Here is a 25,322-nt window from a genome sequence, read left to right on the forward strand (position 1 = left end):
TACAATACCTAAAGGAGCTCATATTTTGGGGTGGTGTTTCTTATCACAGGTCCAGCACCAGGAGATTATTGTGCAGCAGCCCTGCCCGCCGCCCAACGGCACCCAAGTGCTAGTCGACTTTGAACTGCTGCCGCAGCAGCATGTGCTCGATCCCACGCTCACCTACGACCAGACCACCTCCGTGGCCCTGGTCCTGGGCTCTGTGCTCATTTTTTGCTTCACCTTCATCGTCTTTTTGTGCAATTGTCGAAGCGCCTGTCGCAAGCAACGCAGCCGGTAGGCTGCCCCTAGACTTGCAGCTGGTCATGGATTTGGATCTGTATCTGAACACGATTGGCTTCGAACTGTACATTCAATAGCAACTAATTCTTGAAATAAATAGTGTTTAGTCGAGGCAGCGTTCGTTTAACTAACTAAAGGTTAATCTATTTTTATTGTGCATGGAATGTGGGTAAGAGGCAGTCAGGGTTGGGTCTGTATATTCGACAGAGTTGAGGATAGTATTTCTTATAGAACTACAAATGCGAAAAATACCCGAATATTACAGTCTGAAACTGGTATTTGTAGATCTAGGCTTGTTTTTGGGTGGATTCACTGTCCTTAATGATGGAACAGACGCAGATTGGTGTGGGCCATGATGATGCCGTGCTCATCGCAGGCGGCAATGACGCCAGCATCATTGGTGGAGCCCGCAGGACTGGCAATGTACGATACACCGCTCTGTAAAAACATAATACAATTGTGTTAAAGTAGAGTATACCAACGCCAACAGCTTTCCAGCTTACCAGGCTAGCGCGATCGATGTTGTCGCGGAAGGGGAAGAATGCATCGGATCCCAAGGCCACGCCGCTGAGCTGCTTCAGCCATTCCACTTTCTGCTCCGTTGTCAACTGCTGGGGCGCCTTGTCAAACCTGTAGATTAAGAGAGTTTAGCGACTCGATCGCTAACCTTTCTTTCAGAATTATTCACTTACATGCTCTCGAACTGGGTCAAGGGCATGTCCTTGCCGACAGTGCCATTCACGTAGTTGTCGATGGCATTCGAAATCTCAGCGCGCTTCACGCCAGCCTTGAACTTCATGCCGGCCACACTGGGATGCTGACGCAACCACCAGTTGTCGGCCTTCTCGCCGGCCAGCCGAGTGCAGTGGATTCTTGACTGCTGGCCGGCTCCGATGCCGATGACCTGTCCATCGCGAGCATAGCAAACGGAGTTGCTCTGCGTGTACTTCAGGGCAATGGTGGCCACAATCAGGTCCCGCACAGCCGCCTCTGGCAGGGGACTGAGCTTGCTTACGACCTTCGAGAAGAGCGAGGCATCGATGACGGCATCGTTGCGCTTCTGCTCCAGCGTGAGGCCAAAGATGGTTTTGCGCTCCACGGCGGTTGGCTCGTAACTGGGATCCATCTAAAATCAGTTTTGGAATTAGATAACAGTTCATTTCACATTCATTTTTACCCACCTGTAGAATGCAGTAGCTGCCATTCTTCTTCTTCTTGAGGATTTCCAGAGCGGCTGGCTCATAGCCGGCAGCAATGATGCCATCAGATACCTCGCGGGATATGATTTTGGCAGTGACCACATCGCAGACATCGGACAAGGCCACAAAGTCGCCGAACGAACTCATACGATCCGCTCCACGTGCCCTGGCATAGGCCGTAGCCAGGGGAGTCAGCTGCTCATACAGGTCGTCCACCATGCAGAGCTTGGCCTGCGCCGGACTAAGGGCCACACCCACAGCGGCCCCGGCGGGCGACACATGCTTGAAGCTAGTGGCCGCCGGCAGCTTAAGTGCCTGCTTCAGCTCCTTCACCAGCTGCCAGCCATTGAGGGCATCGCAGAGGTTAATGAACCCAGGCGAGGCATTGAGAACGCGCAGTGGCAACTGCGCCAGCTGGGTGTACAGCTGTGCCGGCTTCTGGTGCGGATTCATGCCGTAGCGCAGCTGCAGCTGGGACACACCCGATCCGTATTGCTTCCTGAAATAGTCCGAAATGGCATCGTCATAGCTGGCCGTGTGCGTGAAAGCCTTGAGGGCAAGAGACTGGCGGGTCTCCAGAGTGGTATCGCCCTTGACGCTGATCTCGGCTAGCACCCGGTCGTAATCCACGGCCTCGCAGACCACGGTTACACGCTGATGGTTCTTGGCCGCCGCACGCAGCAGCGTGACTCCGCCGATGTCGATGTTCTCCACAGCATCGGCCAGCGTAACATCTGGTTTGGCAATGGTGCTGGCAAAAGGATACAGATTGCACACCACCAGCTGCACCAGTCCGTAGCCCTGCTTGGACATGTCAGCGAGATCGCTGTCGGTGGTGCGCGACAAGATGCCAGCATGCACAGCAGGATGCAGAGTCTTCACCCGTCCGCCGAGCATCTCGGGTGCCCCAGTGATGTCCGACACATCCTTTACCTTGAGGCCGGCACCTCGGAGAGCTGTGGCCGTGCCTCCACTGGCCACCAGATCGAAGCCCAGGCTCACTAGTTTCTTGCCCAAGTCAACCAGACCCGTCTTGTCCGAAACGCTAAGAAGAGCTAGGGATAAAAATGTGTAAAAGGGGGACACTCACATAGAACCTTCGAGAGACTCACCAATCTTGCTGGAGCTCATGGTTCTGAATGTAGTTTTCAAGGCGTTGCTACGTCCGATCCACTAGGCGACTGAAATGCAAATGAAAGACGAAGCGAGATCAGTTGGAGACGTAGGCTGGGTTTGGGATTGCACAAACATGTTTTCGCTTTTTCGCCTAGGCAACGACCTCCGCTGTGGGCTGCGGTTTGTCGTTGATACAAATAGCAGCCCCCCCAGCTACAGCTGCAGGCTGTGGGGTTATCAAATTCGCATCCAAACCGCTTGCATCAGCAGATCATTTCAATAAAAAACAAAACATATCTCTCAAATTCACGTAGACGCCTTTATTGCCATGCCGTGTCTCCGGGGTCGGGTTTCGTTTACAATTCCTTATCAGCTTTCGACTGCTCCCTCTCCCCTTCCTGCTCCTGCTCCTTCTCCTTTCTGCGCTTTGCCTCCCGCCTACGCTTGTGCTTGTTGGACTTCAAATGCAACCCCCACTGATACTCGCCGACAAAGTGCCGCTCGCAGGTGGCACAAAAGTTGCTCGTCTCCTCGTTGAGATCGGCCCCGGGATGCACACGCTTGGCCATTGGCTCAATCTCGCAAAGTTGGTCACTGCGATAGCTGTCGACTATGGACTCGGCTCGTTGATAGACCCTCTCTTGCCAGGCGCTGACATCGCTGGTGTCCAGCTCGTAGAGATCGGGCACCTGGCGGTCCTTGCTGCCTAGAAATCGATTGTTGATCCACTTGATTTGCTTCTTCGAATAGCGGCGCGTGACCAACTTGAGCTCATCGCAGCAGGTACGCAGTAGATCGATGCCGTCGGGCAGACCGTCCTCCTTGAGCTCTTCTTTGCTGGGCAATCTGTAGCCATGCGTCTTTAGATACTCTTCAATCTTTTCATCCTGCTGCTCGTTGTGCTTGACTAGATACGGCACAAACTCCTTGTAGCCAATAGTTTGCAGCACCCCCGAGGTATAGGCCTGCACAGTGACGCCCTTGTACGTATCGTGAAACCGGCGCAGCTCCCTGAGCAGTCCTTGCTCCAGCATTCCATCCACCCGGCCATCGAGCCGTTCATTAAGCACGTCCTGCTGGCATCGGAGCCACAGAAGGATTGTGTGGGGATAGCGTAGGGGGCCGCCCAGACGGTTTCCTCCTGGCCGTTGGCGCTGCTCCGCTAGCTTTTCCGTCAGGGTCTGTCCGGTGCCCTGGTACACTTCAATGGCGCGCAGAATTTTGCGTCTGTTGTTGGGGTGGATGCGATTGGCGCTACTGGCATCGATGCTGGCCAGATGCTGATGCAGTGCGGCCGTTGTCATCGCGGACATCGCGTCATCTGCCAACGGGTCCGCCGTCGGGCTCTTGTTGCTATCCCCATCCTGCGTGTTCACCAATATGTCCCACAGCAGGGACTCAATGTAATAATTGGTGCCGCCCACGACAATGGGCGGCGTGGATTTGGCCAGCAGCCGCTCGATGATCGGTAGGGCGGCATTGCGAAAATGGGTTACCGTAAAAGGCTCAGCCGGTGTCGCCACATCCAACAGATGATGCCTCGCACGTGCTTGCTCCTCCTTCGTTGCTTTGGCCGTGGCAATATCCAGGTTTGTGTAGACCTGCATTGAATCTGCGCTAATTATCTCGCCCCCAAAGCGCTCTGCCAGTTCCAGAGAGAGCTTTGTCTTGCCAGTTCCAGTCGAACCAAGTATCACAATAAGAGGCACTTTGCGAATCATCTTTCCAACTAATTGAATTTAATTGAAAAAAAAACTAAACAGAGTCCACACGTTATGCGGCACGTGTGGAACTCACGAATCTTAACCACCTGTTGATTCGTCCGATTGTTAGTCTTTCTAGGCTAATAAATGTTTGACACCACTTTCTTATTAATAATTCTGTATAATGCTAATATTTAATGTTGATTTAGTCCCATAATTGTTTAAAAACTTACAAAAAACGCGAAACAGTTTAAAAAACGTTGTCGAGAGAGAGTGACCGTTTACACCGCTTATATACTTTTCGGTATATTTTGATGTCGAAAGTGAGTTTCAGTATATGATGGGTATAGTTCGGGCTTGCTCTCTTCGGGATGGGTTCGATTCATGGCATCTCAGACTCCAAGGATATCTAAATGTTATAAAGTATTCCTTTCAGGTATGACCTCTTCCAGAACCTAAAGGTAACACGACATCGGGTTGTCGAACGTGCTGTGTGGATGTGTCTTCGAGTACACCGATCTGCAACGTAACAAACACGTTAGACGCGCTTGATCAAAGTTCGGTTTTATGGATAAGTCTGGTGATATGAGTATGTCTGGGGTGTGCTTAATTAACCTCCTTATCTGAACTTACTTGTGTATTTCCGGCACACAAATGGTCACACCTCCGACAGGATGGTTGGTAATGTTACTGTCCGCATGGACGACATGTCTGATCATCAACCTCTCTGTCCCAGTCGGCAGTGCTGAACACTTCCTTGCTGGTGCCAAGATTAGAGTGAACGCTGATGTTATGTTCTCGCACATGATAAGTGATAATACTAGCTGACCGTAACGTAGACTCAGCTGTTTCTTCTGTCTGCCCTTTGCTGTTTTTAGGTATGACTGGAAGTAAACGAAACAACAAGTGGGCTAGTGAGGGAGTTATTCACGAAAGGAATCCCCACCGAATCTCGATGAGGATCTCCAGTCGTTGAGCGCGTCCATTATTACAGATAACCCACCGTTTATCGCTCCGATGTAATCGCCCACCAGCAGCCTTTGTATAACGGCTACACCGCCTGTGACGAACGGATACGTGTTGGGGTCAGAACCATCGATACGGTTTTCTGAGGACACGAACGCCCGTGGGCACGTCTTCATTTTTCCGATTCTGGCGCTTGGAAATACCACGATGTTCAGCTCCACTATGCCGTTGTAGTCTGGCTTGGATACCGCTGATCTGGTACGGTACTGCAACTTCTTGGTGTCCTGGAGAAAATACGGATTCCAAGACAACATGTGGTACGCCTCTGTCTTGCCGTTACTCGTTGGCGTCAGTATGTCGAAGTACGCTGGCTTGCTTTTGCTGACCCTCTTCTCGTACTGGCTGGATGATGTCAGCAAACTCAGATCGAATTGGGTGCTTTTAGCTGGTTCTATTAGCCAACCCAACATGTTGTCCGAAAACGAGTAGTCCTCATCCATGATCAGCTCACCGTCAGGGTCCGTGGCACAGGTGAACTTGTGCCCGAATTTATCCGCGACTGCAGCGACGTACCACCAAGGGACATTCCAGCTGTAGTGTGTGTCTAGCCAGGCTGAGTTTACGTCTGCCACATCTTTCCACTGATTCATCAGCCATCCCCAACGGTGTTGCCAGTCCACTTCGTCGACTAGTCTGTCAGTGTGCTCCGAAGTCTCAATCACAAAGCCATTAGTGAGCAGCGGCCAAAGACTCAGGTAGTCATCAGGTAAGCATCGCCATCTACGTCCGAGTCGGTTGTGGTCAAAGACAGTCACCCCAAGCTCCGTTGCTGCCCAGTTGGTCAACCCCAGCATCAGCGCTCCATACGACAGCGTTGTGTTGTACACATCGACAGGCTTTTGTAATAGTGTGCGGTGTCTTTTTTACAGTTGACCTGCCCGTACGCCATGTACCCAAGTGGGTCAGTCCGCCATGACTGGTACGCCTTGATGTGGCTCAGGCGTGACTCGCTCTTCATGCCAGCCAGATCCGTCGCTGAGAAGTCTCCAACCATGATACCATCCTTTGAGTTGAACTCGGCCAGACCACGCACATGGTCTCTTTGCCTGTCACCCTGTTTCGGTGGTTTGTCAGGGGATGGGTGAACGCCGACACCATTCATCTTGGATGTTGCTAGAATGGAAGCCTTCACCTGCATCACCAGAAACTCGGCCCTCGTGCACATAAACTCGATCATGCGGTTGAGCGCCTGCACGACGTCCGTTGGACTCATCGGTCTGATGCTAGCGTCCGTTACGCGACCAATGGCAGCATACAACTTCTTGGCGAAGTCGAACTCCCCTGATCGGGATGCAGCCAAACCTTTACACACGACAAAGTTTTGGGCTGATGGAAATGTCACTGCTGTTGAATCGACAACCACCAGACAGATGCGTTCGTAGTTACCTGGTATGTACACCGTGGCTGCCTTGGGTATGAAAGCCATCTTCATCAATTTGCCATCAGTCTTCTGGTCTCCAAGCACAGTGTAACTTGCCACAACGCGGACGGCGTGATTCCACCATGCTGTGGTTGTGAAGCTCATAATGTACGGGAGTAACCACGCCTGACCACGCCATGCTGACTTGACTGGAACAAAGACCACATTGGCGATGTCAACATCGGTTTTCGCTTTCGTCTTAATCATGACGCTGTCTGTGGTATTGCCGGAGACCAGTGCCGCGTACTCGTCGATTGTTCTGAAGTACAAGGTGCTCGTCTCGGATGCTGTCCCGATTTGCAGGTTATCCGATGATGACAGTGCAGGAGTCCACTTCAGCTCGCTTCCATCACGTGGAACGTATGTATGTGTTCAGGCTGATTTCGTTCACTGCCGATGAAACTTGCACCTGCTGGGATGGCTCCATGGTCAGAGCCTGATACAGAAGGAGCCGGACGAACGCGGCCTCATCCAATAGCGGGATCGACTCAACATCCCCGACATGCATAACAGTGGCGACCGACTTCAGTCCGCGTATTGGTATCATGGCCCGTATTGCACCAGTCTGGGAGATGTCAGAGTCAACTATCGCCTTCAGCTGTGTACCCAGTGCCGAAAAGGGCAAGTCTGGGAGTGACATGAAAACAGAGTTGTTGACGTCAACGCCAATAGCAGGAAGCCAGTCAATCGTCTGTTCATCGGCGTCGATGGTAATTGCCGTTATCAGCAAAGGGTCGGCCCACATGACTGGACTGTACTTGTTGAAGTCGTCCTCTAGTTTGCACGTCACGACCTCTGTTCCGCAAGGCATGCAGGCGCATCCAACAGGGGCGGGTTTCGGTATTGGATCAAGAAACATACGCTGAATGATGGCGAACACTTCTGCCGCAGAAGCGGCTAGTTTCGCGGCTCTAGCCCGCTGGCCATCAATTCCATGCGTCGGGCCTCCCCCACCTGGCGCATTACTTGCCTGTGGTATCGGCGCCGGTGCCGGCGGGTGTGCTGCTGCCATCTGATCTTAGATGTCTTCAGTACTGTTGTTTGTGTTTTTGTGATCTTGTGCGCAGTTACAATTTGAGCTCCACGGAAAAGGATACTCCGCACCTTCAAAGCCTTGTAGCTTTAAGCGAGAAATTGATAATATTGCTTTTTGTTGTTTCTTCGTAATCAACAAAAAGTTTTTCCGTTCAACTCCTATTGTGTTGATATGTAGCAAATGTGTAGCTACCATGTACATACTATTTCAGTGGGAACGTATTTTTCGCGCACGAACCAAATTCAAATTTTAAACGAATTAAATGAATGTTCCGTTGGCTTTTAACTGTAATTGGCTCCATTTCTGTGACAAGTACAGAAGAAGTCTGTAAAAACTAAGTCCGTGTACCCTTAACAACGACCACAATAAACCGAACAGCATTACATGCAGCTAAGCGTGTCATCTTTCGATCATTAGAGCCTCCAACTAGTCAGACCGTATTTTAAAATGTGCATAATCCCACATGCTCCAGCTTTTGGGGGTCGTGTACCAAAGTAGATGCCGGCAACGTGACCATTAAACCATTTTTGTAAAGCTTAGATATTGTTTTGTTCTTATCCAAACGTCGAAGCGACAGGTTGTGAAGCGGCTCGTTCGGATCTATACGGTTACTAAGCTTCTCCAGTTAAGAAATCATTAAATATTCACTAAAAGATGGCTGGCGACAAGTATTTGACCTTCAACAATGGGCAAAAAATGCCTTTAATTGGCGTCGGAACATGGCAGGTAATTGATTATTAATAATTATAGAATTAGTTGCTTAACTTTTCAGGTAATTGTTCCTATAACTAAGGAAAGACGAAGAAGAAGCCGACACGTCACCCACCTCCACTTTTTCGACACGATCAAGTCGTCGGATGCACTCCCCCCCCCCAGGGAGGCAGATAGAATCTCTTCGTGCTTTGTGCTTAATGATGCAGACCGGTTTCTCATGCACAATAGAGCGTCATTTATAGACCGTTTGGAATCGACTTTCTCTGAACATTGTGAAGAGTAAACCAAACAAAAGTCCCAAATGGGCAAACACTACTTGGAACATACTAGAGAGTCCAAACAATATACTTGAATCATAGATTAAGTCTTATCGTTAAAACCACTTAACCACAATTTCGTCACAACACTCAATTGCCAATTGTAGGCCTCCGATGAGGAAATCGAGACGGCCATTGATGCTGCCCTGGAGGCGGGCTATCGCCATATCGACACGGCGCCAGTTTATGGCAACGAACCGGCCATTGGGCGGGTTCTTAAGCGCTGGCTGGATGCTGGCAAGGTCAAGCGTGAGGAGCTGTTTATTGTGACCAAGCTGCCTCCCATTTGTAAGTGATTATAATACAATTAATGCACATATAGACCTTTCAATAGACGCTTTCCTTGATAGCCAATCGCCCGCACGAAGTGGAGCCGACCATTAAGAAGTCGCTGGCCGATCTGCAGCTGGACTATGTGGACCTGTACCTTATTCATACTCCCTTCACCCTGAACATCAACGAGGATGGTAGCTTCAAGGTCGATGCAGAGGGTCTGCTTGAGGTTGATCCGACCACAAATCATGCTGCCATCTGGGTGGAAATGGAAAAGCTGGTGGAGAAGGGCCTGGCCAAATCTATTGGAGTCTCGAACTTCAGCAAGGATCAGGTGGCACGTCTGCTGAAGAACTGCAAGATCCGCCCAGCCAACAATCAGATCGAGCACCATGTGTACCTGCAGCAGCGTGACCTGGTGGACTTCTGCAAGGCCGAGAACGTTTCCGTTACAGCATACTCTCCCTTGGGCTCCAAGGGTATTGCCGCCTTCAATGCAGGTGCTGGAATTGTACGCGATTTGCCCGATCTAATGGACATACCCGAGGTCAAGGAGATTGCGGCTGCACATGGCAAGTCCCCGGCTCAGGTTCTTTTGCGCTGGATCATCGACACAGGGCTGTGCGCCATTCCCAAGAGCACGAATCCAGCTCGCTTGAAGCAAAATCTAGATGTGTTTGACTTTAAGCTGAGCGACGAGGAGGTGGCCAAGCTGCTTGCCCTGGACAAGAACATTCGCGTGTGTGACTTTGCCTTCTTCCATGGGTACGACAGTAGAAAATTCTTGCATGACCTGATTATTAACCCATTTTGCTTCTTTTCAGCGTGGAGAGACATCCAGAATTCACGTTTAAGAACCAGTACACTAAATAAAGAAAGTCTAAAGAATGCTCTACACATGCACATGCACCATATATATTATATATTCTTATATTTCTCTTCTCACTGTTACCGGTTCTGCATAAATAGTAGCACACACAAATATGTATTATATTCTTAACTGGTTTTCTTTGGGCTCGGCAGCAGCTGAAAAGTTTTGGTTATGATTTTCAGCTCAACAGGTTTTCCGCTAGACGCCGCTAACTCTGGCTTGGGCTTTTCCTCGTTTATGATCGTTCGGATAGGGTTCGTTTCGCTTGAGCTGGGGGAAACGACCTCTGAGATTAGTTAGGGCTTGGAAACAGATTTATTGTTAGTACACAAAGGAATTTATTTTTGCAACAAATTGGTTTGTTGAAAGCTTAAACAAATCACATGGTTACTGTAAGCAATTAGTAGCGAGCAATAAATCGATACATAATCAGCTACGGAAATGGTAACAAGGCGCTTTAAAGACTTTTCTTACTATATACAGAAAAAGTTCGATTCGAGGTACATATTGTATAAAATTAATAAATAAGTTGCTTATATGGTAAGGGGACTGTTAAGACGGAATCAAATACTTTTAATTTTAGTACGATAGTAACGTAACGAAACGAAATAATTGAAAAAGCAGAAGAATAAAACTGTCCTCAATGGAACGTGCCATCCTGAGTGGTATGATATATCATATTGGGCCAATCTCAATTTGATTGTCAAGCCTTTGGCCACAGCGTTTGTTAGTTAAGCTTTTTGTAGTTCGAGTATTAGAATGAAATTCGTAGTTCGTTGCTGTTCCATGCCAACTCACGTGGTCCGCATTTCCTCCTCTGAGCTGCGCCTGAAATACAGCACCAAGAAGATGTCATTAGTCCGGCAAAAAATACACTTTTCGGTTGTCCAAGCAAACAAAAGCCAACAAAAAGAGATTGTCACTCACTTAAGTTCTTCCGCCGCACAATATTCACAAAGTTTAAATTTCATGCAAAAAACCATAAATCAAAAAGTACCTGGGTGGATCCTGATTTGAGCGCATGGCCAAGGCGGCCACCTCGAAAATGCCAATGAAGAAACACAACATGAGGGGACCCAATATGGCCCCCTGCCAACCGATCCAGTACATGCCCCCTGCTATGGCCAGCCCATTGAGATACGGATGTCCACCTCTGCTCAAAATCAGAATAAAATCATTCAATAAACAGCTGTTTTCGTGTTGGATGTGCCACTCACCCCTTCAGATCGGCATAAATGGCCGTCTCGAATGTAGAGGGAACAAAGAACTGCAGCAGGAACAATAGCAGTCCCGTATAGAAGCAGTCCTGAGCCAGCCAGAGTTCCAGAAAAGCGGGCACAGCACACCAGTAGCTACCCAGGAATGGTGCCGCTGCCAGAATTGCTGCCAAGGCAGAGGGCAAGAACACGATTCTGGCCCCAAACACCGTGTGGACCAGCCACGTGAACAGCCCGGTGAATATGGAACACTTGAACATTGAGACTAGAACTACAGTAATGGAGTTCTCCATGCTATCGGCGATCTTAGATCCAGAGGAGGAGTAGCCAAGGTACTTTGTTATCTGAAGCGGCGCATACTTTTCCTTGCTGCTGGAGAGCAGGTAGAACAAAGCAGTGAAGAAGACAATCTGAAAGAAGATAGTATGATTAAAGGTGTCTCAAGATCTATTAAGTATTTGGTCACTTACCATATCTAGAATAAACTCGATGCAGGCTTGGCCTCCAGACAACACCAGCGACAGAATCTCGCCAGTCACTCCCATAATCATCGATAGATTCGTGCGAATTATGTGCCACAGGGACTCGGCCACCTCCAGGATAGTTTGCGTGTTGCTTTGCGCCCAGCCAATGATACCCTGTTTCGCCACTAAAACTAGCTCTTTAAAATGTCCTTTTGTTAAATAAATGTCCGTAGGTTAGCGGATGGAACATAGAATGAGTTGTTATTTCACAGAGACGCAGACGAACGTTACGGAAAGGGTTAGGATGCAACAAACACAAAAGAAAAAAACCCAATACATACGGAAAAGTACAGGATAACATAATGACAAATCTGTTAAATTGTTACGTGGGAAAAATAAAGACAGGAACGGGGAAAGAGAAGTGGGGATATGGGCGCTTACCTGGATTATCAACAATTTCGCCGAAAGTGCTCTTCAGTGCATCCGTGGGCACCCGCGGCCCGTACGATGTGCCCCTCTTATTGAAATCCACCCAATACTGGATGAGCCTGTCCCACACGTCGAGTATCTGATCCTTGAGCTTGGCGGCATGCACCTTATCGGCATCTGCAAGCCAATCGTCAATGTAGGTTTCTATCTTACGGCGACCATAATGGTGCGCATTGTCGAGCGCATCATCAATGGACGCCTGCATATTGGCCGGCAAAATATCAATTAGCTCAGGACGGTCTGTGATCGTCTTGTTAATTAGATCTTTTGTCAGGTAGGCCACTTCTATGGTCTCCGAATAAATGTTGACGCAAAAGAACACGCTCAGAATGATTATGCAGAACAGCATGGCAATGATCATGAGTATGGAGGTGACCGACTCTACAGAAGACTTCAAAGAATCCCGCACAATAGTGTGGATCCTGTAGTTGAGTTCCAGAACCCCCGGCAGGCATAGCGGCAATACAGCCGAATGATGTTCAATGGCCCAGGCCTGCAGTTGTACAACAACATTAGGGATTATTATTAAATGTTTTCAGATCACTTACCCGCAATCCCAAGTACAATTCGTTGATCTTGCCACAGACAAAGTCAGTGATGCCCGTGTACGCTCCGAATTTGTATATGAGGTGAAGCAGCACCGGCACGGCTGCCAGGATGACCATCCAAATGTTTCGGTACAGCACATTGGCCAGGCAGGCGTAGAGGAGCAGCTTCAACATCGTACCGCTCTGATGGCCCTCAGAAATTTCAGTGGGCTTCCCGTCAAACGTATCCGTGGAGTCAACTGTATCGCTGAGAGAAATATCCTCCACATCCGACTGCAGCACATCCGGCCGGTCGCTGATCGTTTTTCCACAGAGACTGAAATTACTTAGCGATCGCTCGAAGTCGTTCTTATCGAACAACATCTTGAGACGGTGTAGATAGGAGCCAGATCCCTCGCTTCCCTTCAGATGGTAGGCTGTGGAGGCGGTGACGTAGGCCATCACCAGCAGGAAGACGGGCACTTGGAGGGCGCCCAGGAAGCTGCTCAAGTACCCGGCTATCGCTATCCACATGGACTGACCGGCGACAACAAAGCGAGTGCTGTTTTCTGCACTCCAGAAGAAATGCACACAAGTGAGGTAGACCAGCACTAGGGCGATAATCTGGAACATAGAAAGGTATAGCAGCTGCTGCAGAAAACTAGAACTAGAACCTACCACAAAGACATTCAGAAAGCCAATGATCCGCACGAACAGACCGTGCGAGAAGGTGAACCAATGCCAGATGGCGTATATGAAGCCCTTTGGTGCGTACAGGACCAGCAGCTTGATGCTGGTTGCCACACCACAGCCTGCCAGCAGAAGTTGCCAGTGCTCGCACAGCCATCCAATTAGCAAGCGGCCGCAGTGCTCCGTCGCCTCCACGGGGGACAGAAAAATCGATACCAGCACATTGGAATCTCGCTCCTCCATCCGCTGAAACCAGCTGTGAACGCTCTCCGCCAGCCTGCGCTTGAACGGAAAGAGTACGGCGCCCATGAGGAAGGCCCACAGCAACGGGCGCACAAAGGGTCCCAGGATGAAGCACACAGCCACAAAAGCGCACACGCCCACTACGAAGAGGAAGTTGTACATTGCCGCGCGAAAGCTCTCATGGTTCTGGGACCGCGTTCGAAACAGCCTGTTCATCACGCTGTCGAAGGACCGCTCTCGTCGAATGGGTATGGGTTCCGAGCGGTTCATTCTAAAGGCCGTTGTTAGTGTTTACAATCAGGAAGGAACTGGAAATGAATACGTGATTAGCACCTAAAAGCCGAAAACCAAAACAGGCGCTACGCTATGCCCATATGTGGGTGCGGCCACGCCTGTTTTGGCTATTTTTGGCGGAACTTACTTTAATTTGACGTTGTGGACGAATCAACAGCAGTTTATTCACATTGCAGGCTGTGGATAAAGATTCGGATGGGGTAACAGGCTGTGGCAGTTACCAATTTCGTGTGCTGGACGCGGGCAACAGACATCGAGGTAGGTGGGATCCTACTCTCGTTGCTGGGTGGGGCGGGGGAAGTGCACATAAACAAAAATACGTTGTTGTTTCTGCCAAATTACGTCAGTTTCCAGTTTCGAAAACACCTAAAATATACCGTCCGATCTTCAGAAATATACCAAAATATACCGTCTCATTTTAAAAATATACCGGAAATATACAGACCTGGAATCAGATTCGAAATCACCTAGAGGTGACATATCGCTAGTTGTGGCAGTTCCCCGATAGGCACATATCGATACAAAATGCACGAATTAGCCCTGGCTAATTTGCAAAACAAAAGACGCCGGTTCTAGCATGGTGACCGTTTACGGTATTTTTGATACTTTTCGGTATTTTTTGGGGTCCAAAATGAGCCGACGGTATATTTTTGGTATATCTGTATGTTTCGGTATATTTCTAAGGGTCGGACGGCGGTCACACTGCTGGCTAATTTTCAAAACAAAGACGCCGATTCGAGACGCCATGGGTGAGAATCAATAAATAAAACAATTTTACCAGGAATTATAGCTCAATACTTGCAGATCTATCCCTGCAACAAGTACTCAACTTGCGGAAAGTGCAAGATGATTCGAATACTAGCACCGCCTGTTATCTGGACTTGTATCGCAAAATCATGAAGAAGTTGTATACTGCAGATCTCCGCAATTTTGTAGGTTTCCGCAACGCTCTCACTATGGCTCTTTAAATGAGTAACTCGTACACTTTTAGCTAAACGGCGAGTGCAAAATAATGGATGTTGAGCTCAATATACCCCAACTGGATCCAATTCCTACCGAGCCGGAGGAATACACGCCCATGCTAGAGGTAAGAAAACTTGTAACTAACAGACTCTCTTTAATAAACATCATAATCATCAGTTGAACAAATTGGAGGAACTCTGCCAGGCCACACTGATGGGTTCGTCCCTGTTGTAAGCGTGCTCCGACCGATCCTTATCGCTATTCAGCCAGTATCGATGCAGGATTTTATAAATATGCTGCAAGCACTCGAACGAGGGCGACTGGGTCTGCAATAGCAAAACGAAAATATACACATACTGCTGAGAAAGAGAAATTGAAGCGCAAGACTCACATGGAACAGTGGTATTATAGGTCGCTTCTTGAACATGCTGCCTCTAGTTCGCAATATTAACATATACTTCACATCCAACTACAATAGAAATGTCAATTAGAATTAAAAATAAGCTGAACAATGATTGTCGTACGTTTTCAATCACTTCATTGAGAACTATGTCGTGGATGTGTCCGCGCTGAACACAAAAGACCGACTCCCGGCCGAAGGATCGCACCGTCTCTGTTTGCAGGGCCATATCCCAACTGTAGAATAGTTTCTCCGTTTTAACCAGACCCAAGGCGCTGCGAATGATTGCAATCGCAAGAGTTGTAACAATGAGAATGGGTGACAGGATGCGAGGCTGCCAAAAGCTAATTATGTCCCCAAGACGCCAAACGCAGACAAAATAGACGGTCGACACGCAGAGCAGCAGCAGAAACCGATGCAGCTGCCTTTGAAACTGGGCCCCATGCTGGCGGTTCACCAGCTCTATTCGCACCACGTCCCCTCCATAGTTTTTGATGCACACTTCCAGATCCTCTTCTGTAGAGCCGGCATATTTCGCACCCAGGCTGTAAAATCGTTTTCTCGTCAATTCCGGTTCCATTTGTTTGTTTATATTTATTGACGATATTTCTGAGGGGCAGACGGTCACACTGCTGCTCTCTTCTGCAACGAATAAATGAGTCGACCTATAGAAAAGGGGTATGGACAACAGCCAAAAACAGTCACGGCTTATTGCTACGCTTGTACGAACCTCACCTCGGCGTGTTATGACGAACAATATACCTTGACGACAAAATGCCGATTTGTATGCCAAGGTATGTTAGGCAAAAGGGGTGTATTTTACCCTGCACTCGTTGTATTTTCCGGGCCGTGTTGCATGTTGTCCATACCTCTTTTTCCACGCCAATTTCGCAGCGAGTAAATGATGGTAGCAAAAGGGATTGATGAATTCGTTGATTCAAGTGAAAAATTTCATAAAATTGTGGACGCGAAGAAATCACGTTAAAGGCAAGAGCACAATTGTGCTTCAATTCGGTTTTAAAAATCATTCCAAGACGCGCAAATAGCCAGAGTGTCTTTGAGCAATAACCATATTCCCCCCCACAAATTTGTCGTGGTCGGGTCAGTCAACGCTCGAGCGTCGTTCCGCGGAAAATTGTAAAATCATAATTATCCGAAAGATAAATTGTTAGAAAGCGCGTGGTAAATAATAAATATGCGCAAGCGTAAATTTTATCAAAGCTAAACGAATGCGAACAAGCGCAGACACCAAAAACAAAGGCAGAAACAAGAAATTGCAGCGTGAGTGTAAAACTTTTTGGTAAAAGATCCAATATTACCCTTGCGGCTTCTGTGTTGTCTGAGCGTGTCTCTGCCCATGTGTGTGTGATTGAATGCGAGTGTATTTTCGAGTGTGTTTGTGTGTACATGATTCGTTCTCTCACGTACTCCGCGTATGATTGCGGCCTTGCCTGACAGCAAAATTGGAAAAAATCCTACCAAATCCCTACTTCGGTTTTCCGGCTTGCCGCTGTCTGGGGGTATTGCAAATTTGGAGGTAATTTCTTTGCTATTATTTTGTCCAAATTTATGCAACAACGCAAACGACGTCGCCGTGTGTTGAGTTTCGCTCTGTAGTGTGTTGAATTGAGGTGAGTTTTTGGCTTGGCTGTGTTTGTGTGCGCTTGTGGTGTGTACCCAATGTTTTTCTTACGTTTTCGTGTGCGTTTCAATTAAATCCAAAATTTGCGAATATCGTCGATCGGGGATCGGGGCAACGGTATACATTTAAAATGCGCTGCAGCGTCAAATCAAAACTCAATCCGTTGACAAGAATTGCATGTGTCACAACAATTTGTGGGTGGGTGTGTGTCCGTGTGTTAATTTGGGGGAAGACGGCATTTTTTTTCTTGTACCTCTCGCTTCTTCTTCGCTGAATACGCTGCAATGTTTGCGATTCTGTTTTGTGCCTGTCATTCGCAATAATTCGCAATCATTGAATGAACCGCAAAAGAGACGGCAAAAAACCGATGTACTTGCTAGACGGTGCATGTGTGTGTGTTAGTGTGTGTTGTGTGTGCGTGATTGAGTGAGAGTTTGTGTGTGTATCGCTTATGAAAATACAGAAATTAAAAAAAAAAAAATTGAAATTTGCTGACATTGCATTTGGGCGAGAATGGGACATCGGGGTAGTATTTATTTCTGAATTTTCGAATTCTTGCCACGACCCGTCCCCGTCCCAATACCACCCCAAAATGTGCATACAGGAACAGACACACACACGCGCATTTACGAATGTGTGGAGCAGGAGCGCGCGCGTATTCTGCACACATTGCCATGCATGCAAAAACAAGATACGACGCGCTCGTAACTGCTGCCGTTAAACAGGCTCCTTCTCCCCATTCTCTCCCCGCCATGCCCTTTTCCGCACTGTGCCATTCATTGTCCGGAGCGAACCCGCAAAGCCAGAATTCGCTGGCACAAAGCGGAATCGAAAGAAACAGACGCGCTCCCCCAAATGGTGTCCTGCATCCTTTCGTTTTTATGCTTACCTTTTCTTTTCTTCTCTTATTTCCTCTTCTTGCTTTCTTCAAACGCATACACAGCCAATTGCAGCTTTTGTGTGTTCATGTGTGCGTGTGTGTGTGTTCGAGTTCCCCTCACTTATCTCCATGTTCTCTTTGTTGCTGGGCAATAAAGCTTAGCAGAGTTGTCATTCTGGCCATTTCTCACTCTTTTATCAATGACTCCAGGCTCGCGAGCCGCCTCACTTTTGGCAGCCATTCAAATAGTCCAACTGCCGTTTATTAATAACCCCACTTGCCCAAAACATATCTTTTTTGTGTGCAGCTGATTGCGTAAACCTCTCTCGCAGCATTTGTTTTGAATTGCCTTGCTGCGTTTGTTTTGGTACAACTTCGCCAGCCGCTCGCTAGACCCCGGTGCTCGTCTTATCAGCACGGAATTGGCCTATGCCGCTTCGTTGGAACATCTACATACATAAAATATGTAGCGGGTATTCCATATAAATCGTATACCGTGTACCGTAAACCGTTTCGTATCTCCCCATCGTAATCGCCGTGCAAACCGAGTTAGAGCGGCGCAACACGCATCTTTTTTCATCACTCAACCTTGAAGGGGGGGAAGTGCGCCTGTCGCCTCGGTTAAGGTTTGATATCGATGAGTAGTGATCTAGGGTGACGCAAATATGTATGTGGTATCCACAACGGTCACACACACGCACACTACCCCATCGATGACGTAGCTTGCGTTCGTTTTTCGTTCTGTTTACACACAGTATTTTTATACACTGGCTCTCATTGATTTTCGCCGTGTCTGTACGATAGTCTAATACTGGGTGGATGCCATGCCACCCACTTACCCGCTCTCTCACTCGCACTCTCGCCGCTGTTTGTTTTCGTCGCGCGCGTGTTTGGTCTCGCTGCTGGCCCCACACACAGTATGCTGCCGGGGAAGAGCGAAGATTGTGTTGTGGAGAGTTTTGCTACTGGCGTGGAGAGATCTAATGAAAATTGTTTTAATGTTTGTAAACAGACCGGGCAAAAGTAAATTTTCTTTGGTTTTTTTTTGGCATTTCTCATTTCGGCGTGGGCTTCTCTCTCTCTCTCTCTTTCTCTCTTTGAATGCACCCATACACCGATAAATGCATGGCCAGGCACGCAGACACGACGACAACATAGAGGTGCTGCAGCAGCTTTCACATTTCATTCATACATTTTTGAATTTTCTGCGAGATTCCATTTAAAATGTGGCAAAAATTCAACGATTCGTGCAACAGACGCATCAGAATGACGTCACCGCCGTGCGACTTGTCAAGTGCAGCGTATTGAATGGGGATCTTCTTTGTTTTTTTTTTTTGCAAATCTTAATAATCCGCATTTAAATTTCTTTCCAGCGTGGCATTGTGTACAACCGGTCCGGAACAGGACCCCCCTCCAACCGGCGCTGAACTATCAGCATAACATGGATGTACAAGTCAAGCATAGAGATTAGCCGAATCATTTGAATTTTAAATTCAAAATCATAATTTAATTTAGCCTAGTAGCGTAGCCTAGCCTAGCCCCAGAAATTGTGGTTCCAAGCCACAGAACGCGTAAAAGAAAAGCATAGAAAAAAGCACATTGAATCCTAAAGCTACGAACGAGAACCCCAAAACCCAAAACCAAACCCAAACCCAAACCCAAGGCCTAATCATGACTACGGATACCCGCCGACGCGTCAAGTTGTACGCACTGAATGCGGAGCGGCAGTGGGACGATCGTGGCACGGGGCATGTCTCCTCGACATACGTCGACCGATTGAAAGGTAAGTATATAGCTTACATTGTGTTCTATAGGGCCATGGGCTAAGCTAAGTGCCGTTTTCCTCCCAAACGATCTTGCAGGTATTTCACTACTGGTGCGCGCCGAATCGGATGGATCGCTGCTGTTGGAGAGCAAAATACAACCCGATACCGCATACCAAAAACAGCAGGACACGTTGATTGTCTGGTCCGAAGGCGATAATTTTGATCTGGCTCTGAGCTTTCAGGAAAAAGCTGGTTGTGACGAGATTTGGGAGAAGATATGTCAGGTTAGTACCAGTAAATGTGCTCCTGCTGGATCTGCTCCTCCTGCAATGTCGATGGCATTTGTCATACGTTCTTCGCTCTTCCATTAACTGCTGCAGGTCCAGGGCAAGGATCCTTCGGTGGAGATTACACAGGATATTGTGGAGGAGTCGGAGGACGAACGCTTCGAAGACATGTCGGACACTGCACCACCCATCGAGTTGCCTCCGTGCGAGCTGTCACGGCTCGAGGACATATCGGAGACAATCCAGAGCTGTCTATCCACGCCGTTGCGCAAGGAGAAGCTGTCGATGGCCCTGGAATCGGAGAACTACATTAAGAAGCTGCTGAATCTGTTCCATGTGTGCGAGGATCTCGACAACACCGAGGGGCTGCATCATCTGTTCGAAATATTCAAGAACATCTTCTTGCTGAACAAGAATGCCCTGTTCGAGATTATGTTCGCCGATGACACCATCTTCGATGTGGTCGGGTGCCTCGAGTACGATCCCAGTGTGGCCCAGCCGAAGAAGCATCGCCAGTACTTGAAGCATTGGGCAAAGTTCCGTGAGGCTGTACCCATCAAAAACCCGGATTTGCTAGCCAAAATCCATCAGACGTTTCGTGTGCAGTACATACAGGACATCATTCTACCCACGCCGTCGGTTTTCGTCGAGGACAACATGCTGAACACGCTCTCCAGCTTTATATTCTTCAACAAGGTGGAGATTGTCACAATGATCCAGGACGACGAGCGATTCCTGCTCGACATTTTTGCAGTGCTCACGGATCCAACCACTGGCGACACAAAGCGCCGCGACACGGTCCTATTTTTGAAAGAGTTCTGCAACTTTGCCCAAAACTTGCAGCCCCAGGGCAAGGACTCGTTCTACAAGACGCTCACCTGCCTGGGCATATTGCAGGCGCTAGAACTGACGCTGGTCATGAACGAAAAGAAAACCAAGTCGGCCTCCATCGACATACTCACGGCAATTGTGGAGTTCTCGCCGCTGGTTGTGCGCAACTACACTCTGAATCAGGTCAATCGGCCGGAGGGCGTAAGTTTCCACCAATAAACGAGTGCTTTCCCCATAGAGTAATGCAATTCTTTTATATGTATATATAGGAGCGTATGCTACTGAACATTGCCATCGAACAAATGTTGAACGACTCGGAGCCGGAGCTGGGGATTGCGGTGCAGTTGATGGGGATCGTTAAGATCCTCCTGGAGCCGGAGAACATGCTCACCGAGAAGGGGGATTTTCTCAATTTCTTCTACAAATACAGTGTTCAGACTTTAGTTGGTAAGCACCTACAATATTCGATAGTGATTTCCGGGATAACAACTCTCCGATCTCCGCCGATCTCTGCTCCATAGCTCCGCTGATTGTGAACACGCTGGGTGACCGTCCGCAAAACGAAGATTATCAGACTGCACAGCTGCTTGGCATTGTTTTGGACATACTGTCGTTCTGCGTGGAGCATCATAGCTACCACATTAAGAATTTCTTATTGCAAAAGGATCTCCTCAAGAAAATTCTGGTGCTGATGAAGAGCTCACACACGTTCCTTGTACTCGGCGCCCTGCGACTGCTGCGCAAGATAATCGCACTCAAAGATGAGTTCTACAACAGGTAATAAATGGCAGAGGATATATGTTAGAGCTAGTGCAACCATTTATGCCTTCTTCCTTTGACAGACACATTGTCAAGTGCAATCTATTTGCGCCGGTTGTGGATGCCTTTATTCGTAACAATGGCCGCTACAATCTGTTGGAGTCGGCCATCCTGGAGTTGTTTGAGTTTATAAAACTCGAGGATATCCGCACATTGTGCGTTTATTTCGTGGAGAACTTTAGCAAGATATTTGATGAAATCGAATATGTGCAGACATTCAAATATTTAAAGAATCGCTACGATCAGTACCAGGATCGGCTCAAGGATCGCGACAAGATGGAAAACCGTACAGATGGGTAGGTGTTTGCCTTGATTTCACTCTTCGTAAATGGTTTAACTCATTTTCTGTTTCGATTCTGTAATCGATTTAGTGGCCTGCCGATCATACGAAGTGGTGGACGGTTTCGTCGGGATCAGCGTCAAATGGAAGAAGAGGAAGAGATGTGGTTCAATGAAGAGGATGATTTCACTGAAGAAATCGATACATACAACAATGTCATCAAATGTAAGTCGTCCTGCCCACTCTGGAGATACTCCTGGGTATTAAATGTCCCCAACCATAATGCAATTTTTCAGCCGTCAGCGAAAAGAACGGCCCGCAAAACCAATCACCGCAGCAGAAGTCTTCTCCGCCGCACAGTACGTCACCCCACAGCGGTTTACTGGGTAATCTGAATTCCACAGCGACAGCCACTGCCACAGCAACAGCCACTGCCACTGCCACATCTGTATCGGCAGCAGTTGCTCCCGTGGCCAGTGGAAGCAGCAGCCCAGAGGCGGGCATTGTCGATGAGCAGGCCCAGGCTGCAGTACATCTGGCGGCTGCCAACATTGCACTGCAGCATCACCAACAGCAGCAGCAACAACAGCAGCAGCAACAGCAGCAACAACAGCAGCAGCATAACCCATTCCAGCAACAGCAGACACAGCCTGAGATCGCAGAACTGCACCAGCAGCTGAGCGGTGTGGAGACGCCGCAGAATCAAGAGTTGGTGCTTTCGCCGTCGCCCGCAGAAAACGCCTCTTCATCATCATCATCGTCGTCATCATCATCATCGCTTGAAGCGTCCACGTCATCGTCCTCGTCCTCATCGTCACCGCCGAGTACGTCGGCAGCTGCTTCTCATTGCGATTCGGCGACAGTAGCTCAGGTGGTGGCCAGTCAGTTTTTAACGATCGCGATCGCAGCGTCCGTGACAGCGGCAGCTACATCGGCTGCCCCCAATCTGGCTCCAGCACCCACTGCGGCCGATCCCGACATTGAGCCCGCCGACTCACAGCCGACTCCCGGCACCACAAGCGAGCTCGATGGACTTCTCGGCCAGACTGTGACGGAGAAGGATTTGGTAGCGTCCAGCATCGACGCCAGCACGGACTCTGCGAACAGCGAAACGGACAAGTCGACGACCAAGAAGGTAAAACCAAATAGATTAAAAAATCTATGGATATTGTAACATCTCCTTTTCGCTGCTTACAGGGCCTGGTCGATTATGAGAGCGACTCCGGGGAGGATGATGACGAGGAGGACGAGGACGACTCTGATGGGCCACAAGCACAAAAGCGCGCGCGTCTGGCATAGTTGACAGATGCGGAGCAGCAGGGCGGCATCAATTATAAATTAGTACACACATAACCCACACTTACACACCCACACTAACACACACACACAAACCAATACCAACACCAACACCAACGAACGGAACGTGGGGAAGGAGGAGCCGACCAGAAGGACTTCGATTATCGGTGGTCAGCCAGCTTGGTAATGCATTTTGCAGCAACTACAGGCACAGTAGACGGCAGACAGCCAGCGGACGGGAGACGGGAGATAGCGGTACGATGTAAGATCGAACAAGAAAACATAAAGTTAAATTTTAGCATAAAAATTTATTTTAAAGGAAAGCGAACACCTAAAAGTAAAACAAGAAATTATAAATCTTACTTTACTAAATTAATAACGAAACAAGCATATATATATCATATATAGATATGAATATGTATATACATATATATTCAAATATATATGCATATGAAAATACAATTAACTATGTATGTGTGTCCAGCCGCACATAGCCGATCACCGATCAGCGATCAGAGGCATCCTACACAAATTTGCTACGTGCTCTGTTGTGTGCGTTTTGTTTGAAAAAAGTTGGAAAAGTTGGAAAAGCATTAACGAAGAAACCAAAATAAACATGTATTTAGTAGTAAAACAGAGACACTTGCAACACACACACATACACACAAAAACACAAACACATGTGCGCGCAACGCAGGACGAGAGAGAAGAAGAAGAAGGATAATGGATAATGAGTGGATAGAATAGAAAAGATCCTTTAACAGATCCTGTGAAGTTGGCTGGTGGCAGGAATGTTGTGGAGAAATCTAAAATTTTGTGCAATATTTGGATAATATTTTTTGTGGTATTTTAAAGACAATTGCTATATCGTAGTTATATTTTAAGAGTTGATTTCCATTATAATCTAACCTATCTTTTGGACAGGTCTGGTCTGCCTGCGAATCGCAGTTTTATACTTTTGTATATTAAAGCGCTGTCTACGCAACAACGACACTTTCAGTAAACAAATCATTGGGGCAAGGTCCAGCCTCCCCCAGAGGCTGAGGCTTATCTCACTGAATTGTAGTACGATGTAATACAGATCTTGTAGACAGCGCTGTAATGTTTTCAAGCAGAGTAAAAATATGCACATATAATTGTAAAAAAGTGTTAATTCCCAAAGCAAAGCAGAGAAATTAAATCTATACATTTATATATATATATATTCCGATTAAGACTATACGCGTACAGCGTGCAATTGTTTTGTAAATACCAGCAAGAGTTCCCCCCCCTCCGGCCCGGCCAGCTTGACAATTTCTGTTAATACCTTCAGTTAGTATCACATCAAACAGCCCACTCTCGACCCAATGAGCCTTGTATATAATTTAGTCAGCCTCTATATCGAATTAGACGATAATTGTTCTTGCACCACTCGCGACAGTAACAGTAACAGTAACAGTTGCAGTTACAGTAAGACTAGAAATTGAGGATGGTTTCGTGCAGATTGAAAGATGGAATTGTCTAGAAACAATCTCTCGCTTTTGTAGGAATCCGTGTAGAAGGAAAGGAGGAGCGTTGTCTGACTGTGTAATTAATCAATTGTTGCGTTACCTTTGAACCATTATCGAACCACACACACACGCAAACACACATCATTGACAGCAAGAAAAAGTAACTAATTATAATGATTACAAATAGAACGTAAATTATAAAAGTGGGGGGAAACAAACCAACAAACAAACAAACAAACAAACAACAAATAACAATAAAAATACAAATAAAATAGTCTTCTTACGTTTTCCATGTAAGTTTTTTTCATATTAAATATAGCATAAAACATAATTTGTATTAAACGAATGTAGAGGGAGGCGGCACATACCGGAGTCACATCCCTAGCCCCAGCCTCAGCCTCAGTCCCGATCCTGATTCACTCACATCCGGAAAAAAAAACACAAAAAAAAAACCATATCCCCAGACACTGACTGACGTTTCGTCCTTGATCGCCAGAAGTAATAAAGTTATTTGTTAATAATCGTATCTGCCATGTGCGTGTGCGTACTGTACTACATTTATTTATTTTAGTGTTTAAACAAATGCATAATTTCAACTAAGAATCCACAAGCAACTCTCGCCGCAAACGGTTTCGTTTTCCCTGGAGCCACCAACCGATCGTATCGTTTCCCCTCCAACTCCCACACCACACCCCAGACACATTTGCACCCCTATAGTATAGCTGGGGAGTACAGAACAGATACAGAGACAGATAAAGATACATATATCCTTCCAAGTTGTTGGTTT

General features: G+C 47.6%; 7 protein-coding genes across 17 annotated transcripts in view; 3 read left to right on the top strand and 4 right to left on the bottom strand.

Moving 5' to 3' along the window:
- The window catches only part of LOC4801288 (ATP-binding cassette sub-family G member 8), a 15,507-nt gene extending 15,089 nt beyond the window's left edge, over positions 1-418 (top strand). For both annotated transcript variants that reach the window (XM_015181644.2, XM_001358371.4), the window contains exon 8: positions 50-418. In XM_015181644.2, the coding sequence (XP_015037130.2) occupies positions 50-280 (231 nt within the window). In that variant the 3' untranslated portion in view covers positions 281-418. The remainder of the gene's footprint in view (positions 1-49) is intronic.
- Positions 405-6,154, bottom strand: LOC4801289 (bifunctional purine biosynthesis protein PURH). 2 transcript variants are annotated; one of them, XM_001358372.4, is made up of 6 exons: positions 4,534-4,670; positions 2,594-2,662; positions 1,464-2,536; positions 975-1,408; positions 786-912; positions 405-720 (listed from the first exon to the last, which is right to left on the bottom strand). In XM_001358372.4, exons 2-6 carry the CDS (start codon positions 2,610-2,612, stop codon positions 601-603), a joined length of 1,773 nt encoding a protein of 590 aa, XP_001358409.2. In that variant the 5' UTR covers positions 2,613-2,662; positions 4,534-4,670; the 3' UTR covers positions 405-600. The 2 variants fall into 2 exon arrangements, 1 of the variants encoding a protein (XP_001358409.2); XR_004468915.1 differs by lacking the exons at positions 405-720; positions 786-912; positions 975-1,408; positions 1,464-2,536 and adding exons at positions 4,934-5,184; positions 5,304-6,154 and having other exon boundaries at positions 2,620-2,662; positions 4,534-4,819.
- Positions 2,892-4,401, bottom strand: LOC4801290 (tRNA dimethylallyltransferase). Its single transcript, XM_001358373.4, has one exon. It carries the CDS (start codon positions 4,316-4,318, stop codon positions 2,954-2,956), a length of 1,365 nt encoding a protein of 454 aa, XP_001358410.3. The 5' UTR covers positions 4,319-4,401; the 3' UTR covers positions 2,892-2,953.
- A 2,137-nt stretch (positions 6,155-8,291) lies between the features above and the next one.
- On the top strand, positions 8,292-10,068 carry LOC4801291 (aldo-keto reductase family 1 member A1). Its single transcript, XM_001358374.5, has 4 exons — positions 8,292-8,508; positions 8,921-9,101; positions 9,164-9,851; positions 9,911-10,068. The coding sequence occupies exons 1-4, from the start codon at positions 8,437-8,439 to the stop codon at positions 9,957-9,959; spliced, it is 990 nt and encodes a 329-aa protein (XP_001358411.3). The 5' UTR covers positions 8,292-8,436; the 3' UTR covers positions 9,960-10,068.
- Positions 9,975-14,248, bottom strand: LOC4801292 (transmembrane protein 245). Of its 7 annotated transcripts, none has more exons than XM_033378758.1 (10): positions 14,009-14,248; positions 13,333-13,895; positions 12,676-13,278; positions 12,080-12,620; positions 11,980-12,009; positions 11,645-11,835; positions 11,175-11,584; positions 10,955-11,110; positions 10,756-10,785; positions 9,975-10,227 (listed from the first exon to the last, which is right to left on the bottom strand). In XM_033378758.1, the coding sequence occupies exons 2-10, from the start codon at positions 13,855-13,857 to the stop codon at positions 10,083-10,085; spliced, it is 2,631 nt and encodes an 876-aa protein (XP_033234649.1). In that variant the 5' UTR covers positions 13,858-13,895; positions 14,009-14,248; the 3' UTR covers positions 9,975-10,082. The 7 variants fall into 7 exon arrangements, with proteins under 7 accessions (XP_033234649.1, XP_015037133.2, XP_015037135.2 ...); XM_015181647.2 differs by having other exon boundaries at positions 11,645-11,847; XM_003736418.3 differs by lacking the exon at positions 9,975-10,227 and adding an exon at positions 10,885-10,891 and having other exon boundaries at positions 10,272-10,785; positions 11,645-11,847; positions 14,009-14,247.
- Positions 14,249-14,981: 733 nt separating this feature from the next.
- Positions 14,982-15,899, bottom strand: PIG-H (Phosphatidylinositol glycan anchor biosynthesis class H). The gene is made up of 3 exons (XM_001358376.5): positions 15,369-15,899; positions 15,236-15,313; positions 14,982-15,170 (listed from the first exon to the last, which is right to left on the bottom strand). Exons 1-3 carry the CDS (start codon positions 15,822-15,824, stop codon positions 15,018-15,020), a joined length of 687 nt encoding a protein of 228 aa, XP_001358413.3. The 5' UTR covers positions 15,825-15,899; the 3' UTR covers positions 14,982-15,017.
- A 174-nt stretch (positions 15,900-16,073) lies between these two features.
- Positions 16,074-25,066, top strand: flfl (serine/threonine-protein phosphatase 4 regulatory subunit 3 flfl). 3 transcript variants are annotated; one of them, XM_033378740.1, is made up of 10 exons: positions 16,074-16,525; positions 19,140-19,548; positions 19,619-19,816; positions 19,913-20,851; positions 20,920-21,097; positions 21,172-21,427; positions 21,493-21,765; positions 21,841-21,974; positions 22,046-22,884; positions 22,947-25,066. In XM_033378740.1, exons 2-10 carry the CDS (start codon positions 19,438-19,440, stop codon positions 23,046-23,048), a joined length of 3,030 nt encoding a protein of 1,009 aa, XP_033234631.1. In that variant the 5' UTR covers positions 16,074-16,525; positions 19,140-19,437; the 3' UTR covers positions 23,049-25,066. The 3 variants fall into 3 exon arrangements, with proteins under 3 accessions (XP_033234631.1, XP_001358414.4, XP_033234639.1); XM_001358377.5 differs by having other exon boundaries at positions 16,075-16,525; positions 19,140-19,549; positions 19,629-19,816; XM_033378748.1 differs by lacking the exon at positions 16,074-16,525 and adding an exon at positions 16,549-16,781.
- Positions 25,067-25,322: the final 256 nt, after the last annotated feature.

This window comes from Drosophila pseudoobscura, chromosome 2, assembly GCF_009870125.1.
Source record: "Drosophila pseudoobscura strain MV-25-SWS-2005 chromosome 2, UCI_Dpse_MV25, whole genome shotgun sequence".
NCBI classification, from domain to species: domain Eukaryota; kingdom Metazoa; phylum Arthropoda; class Insecta; order Diptera; family Drosophilidae; genus Drosophila; species Drosophila pseudoobscura.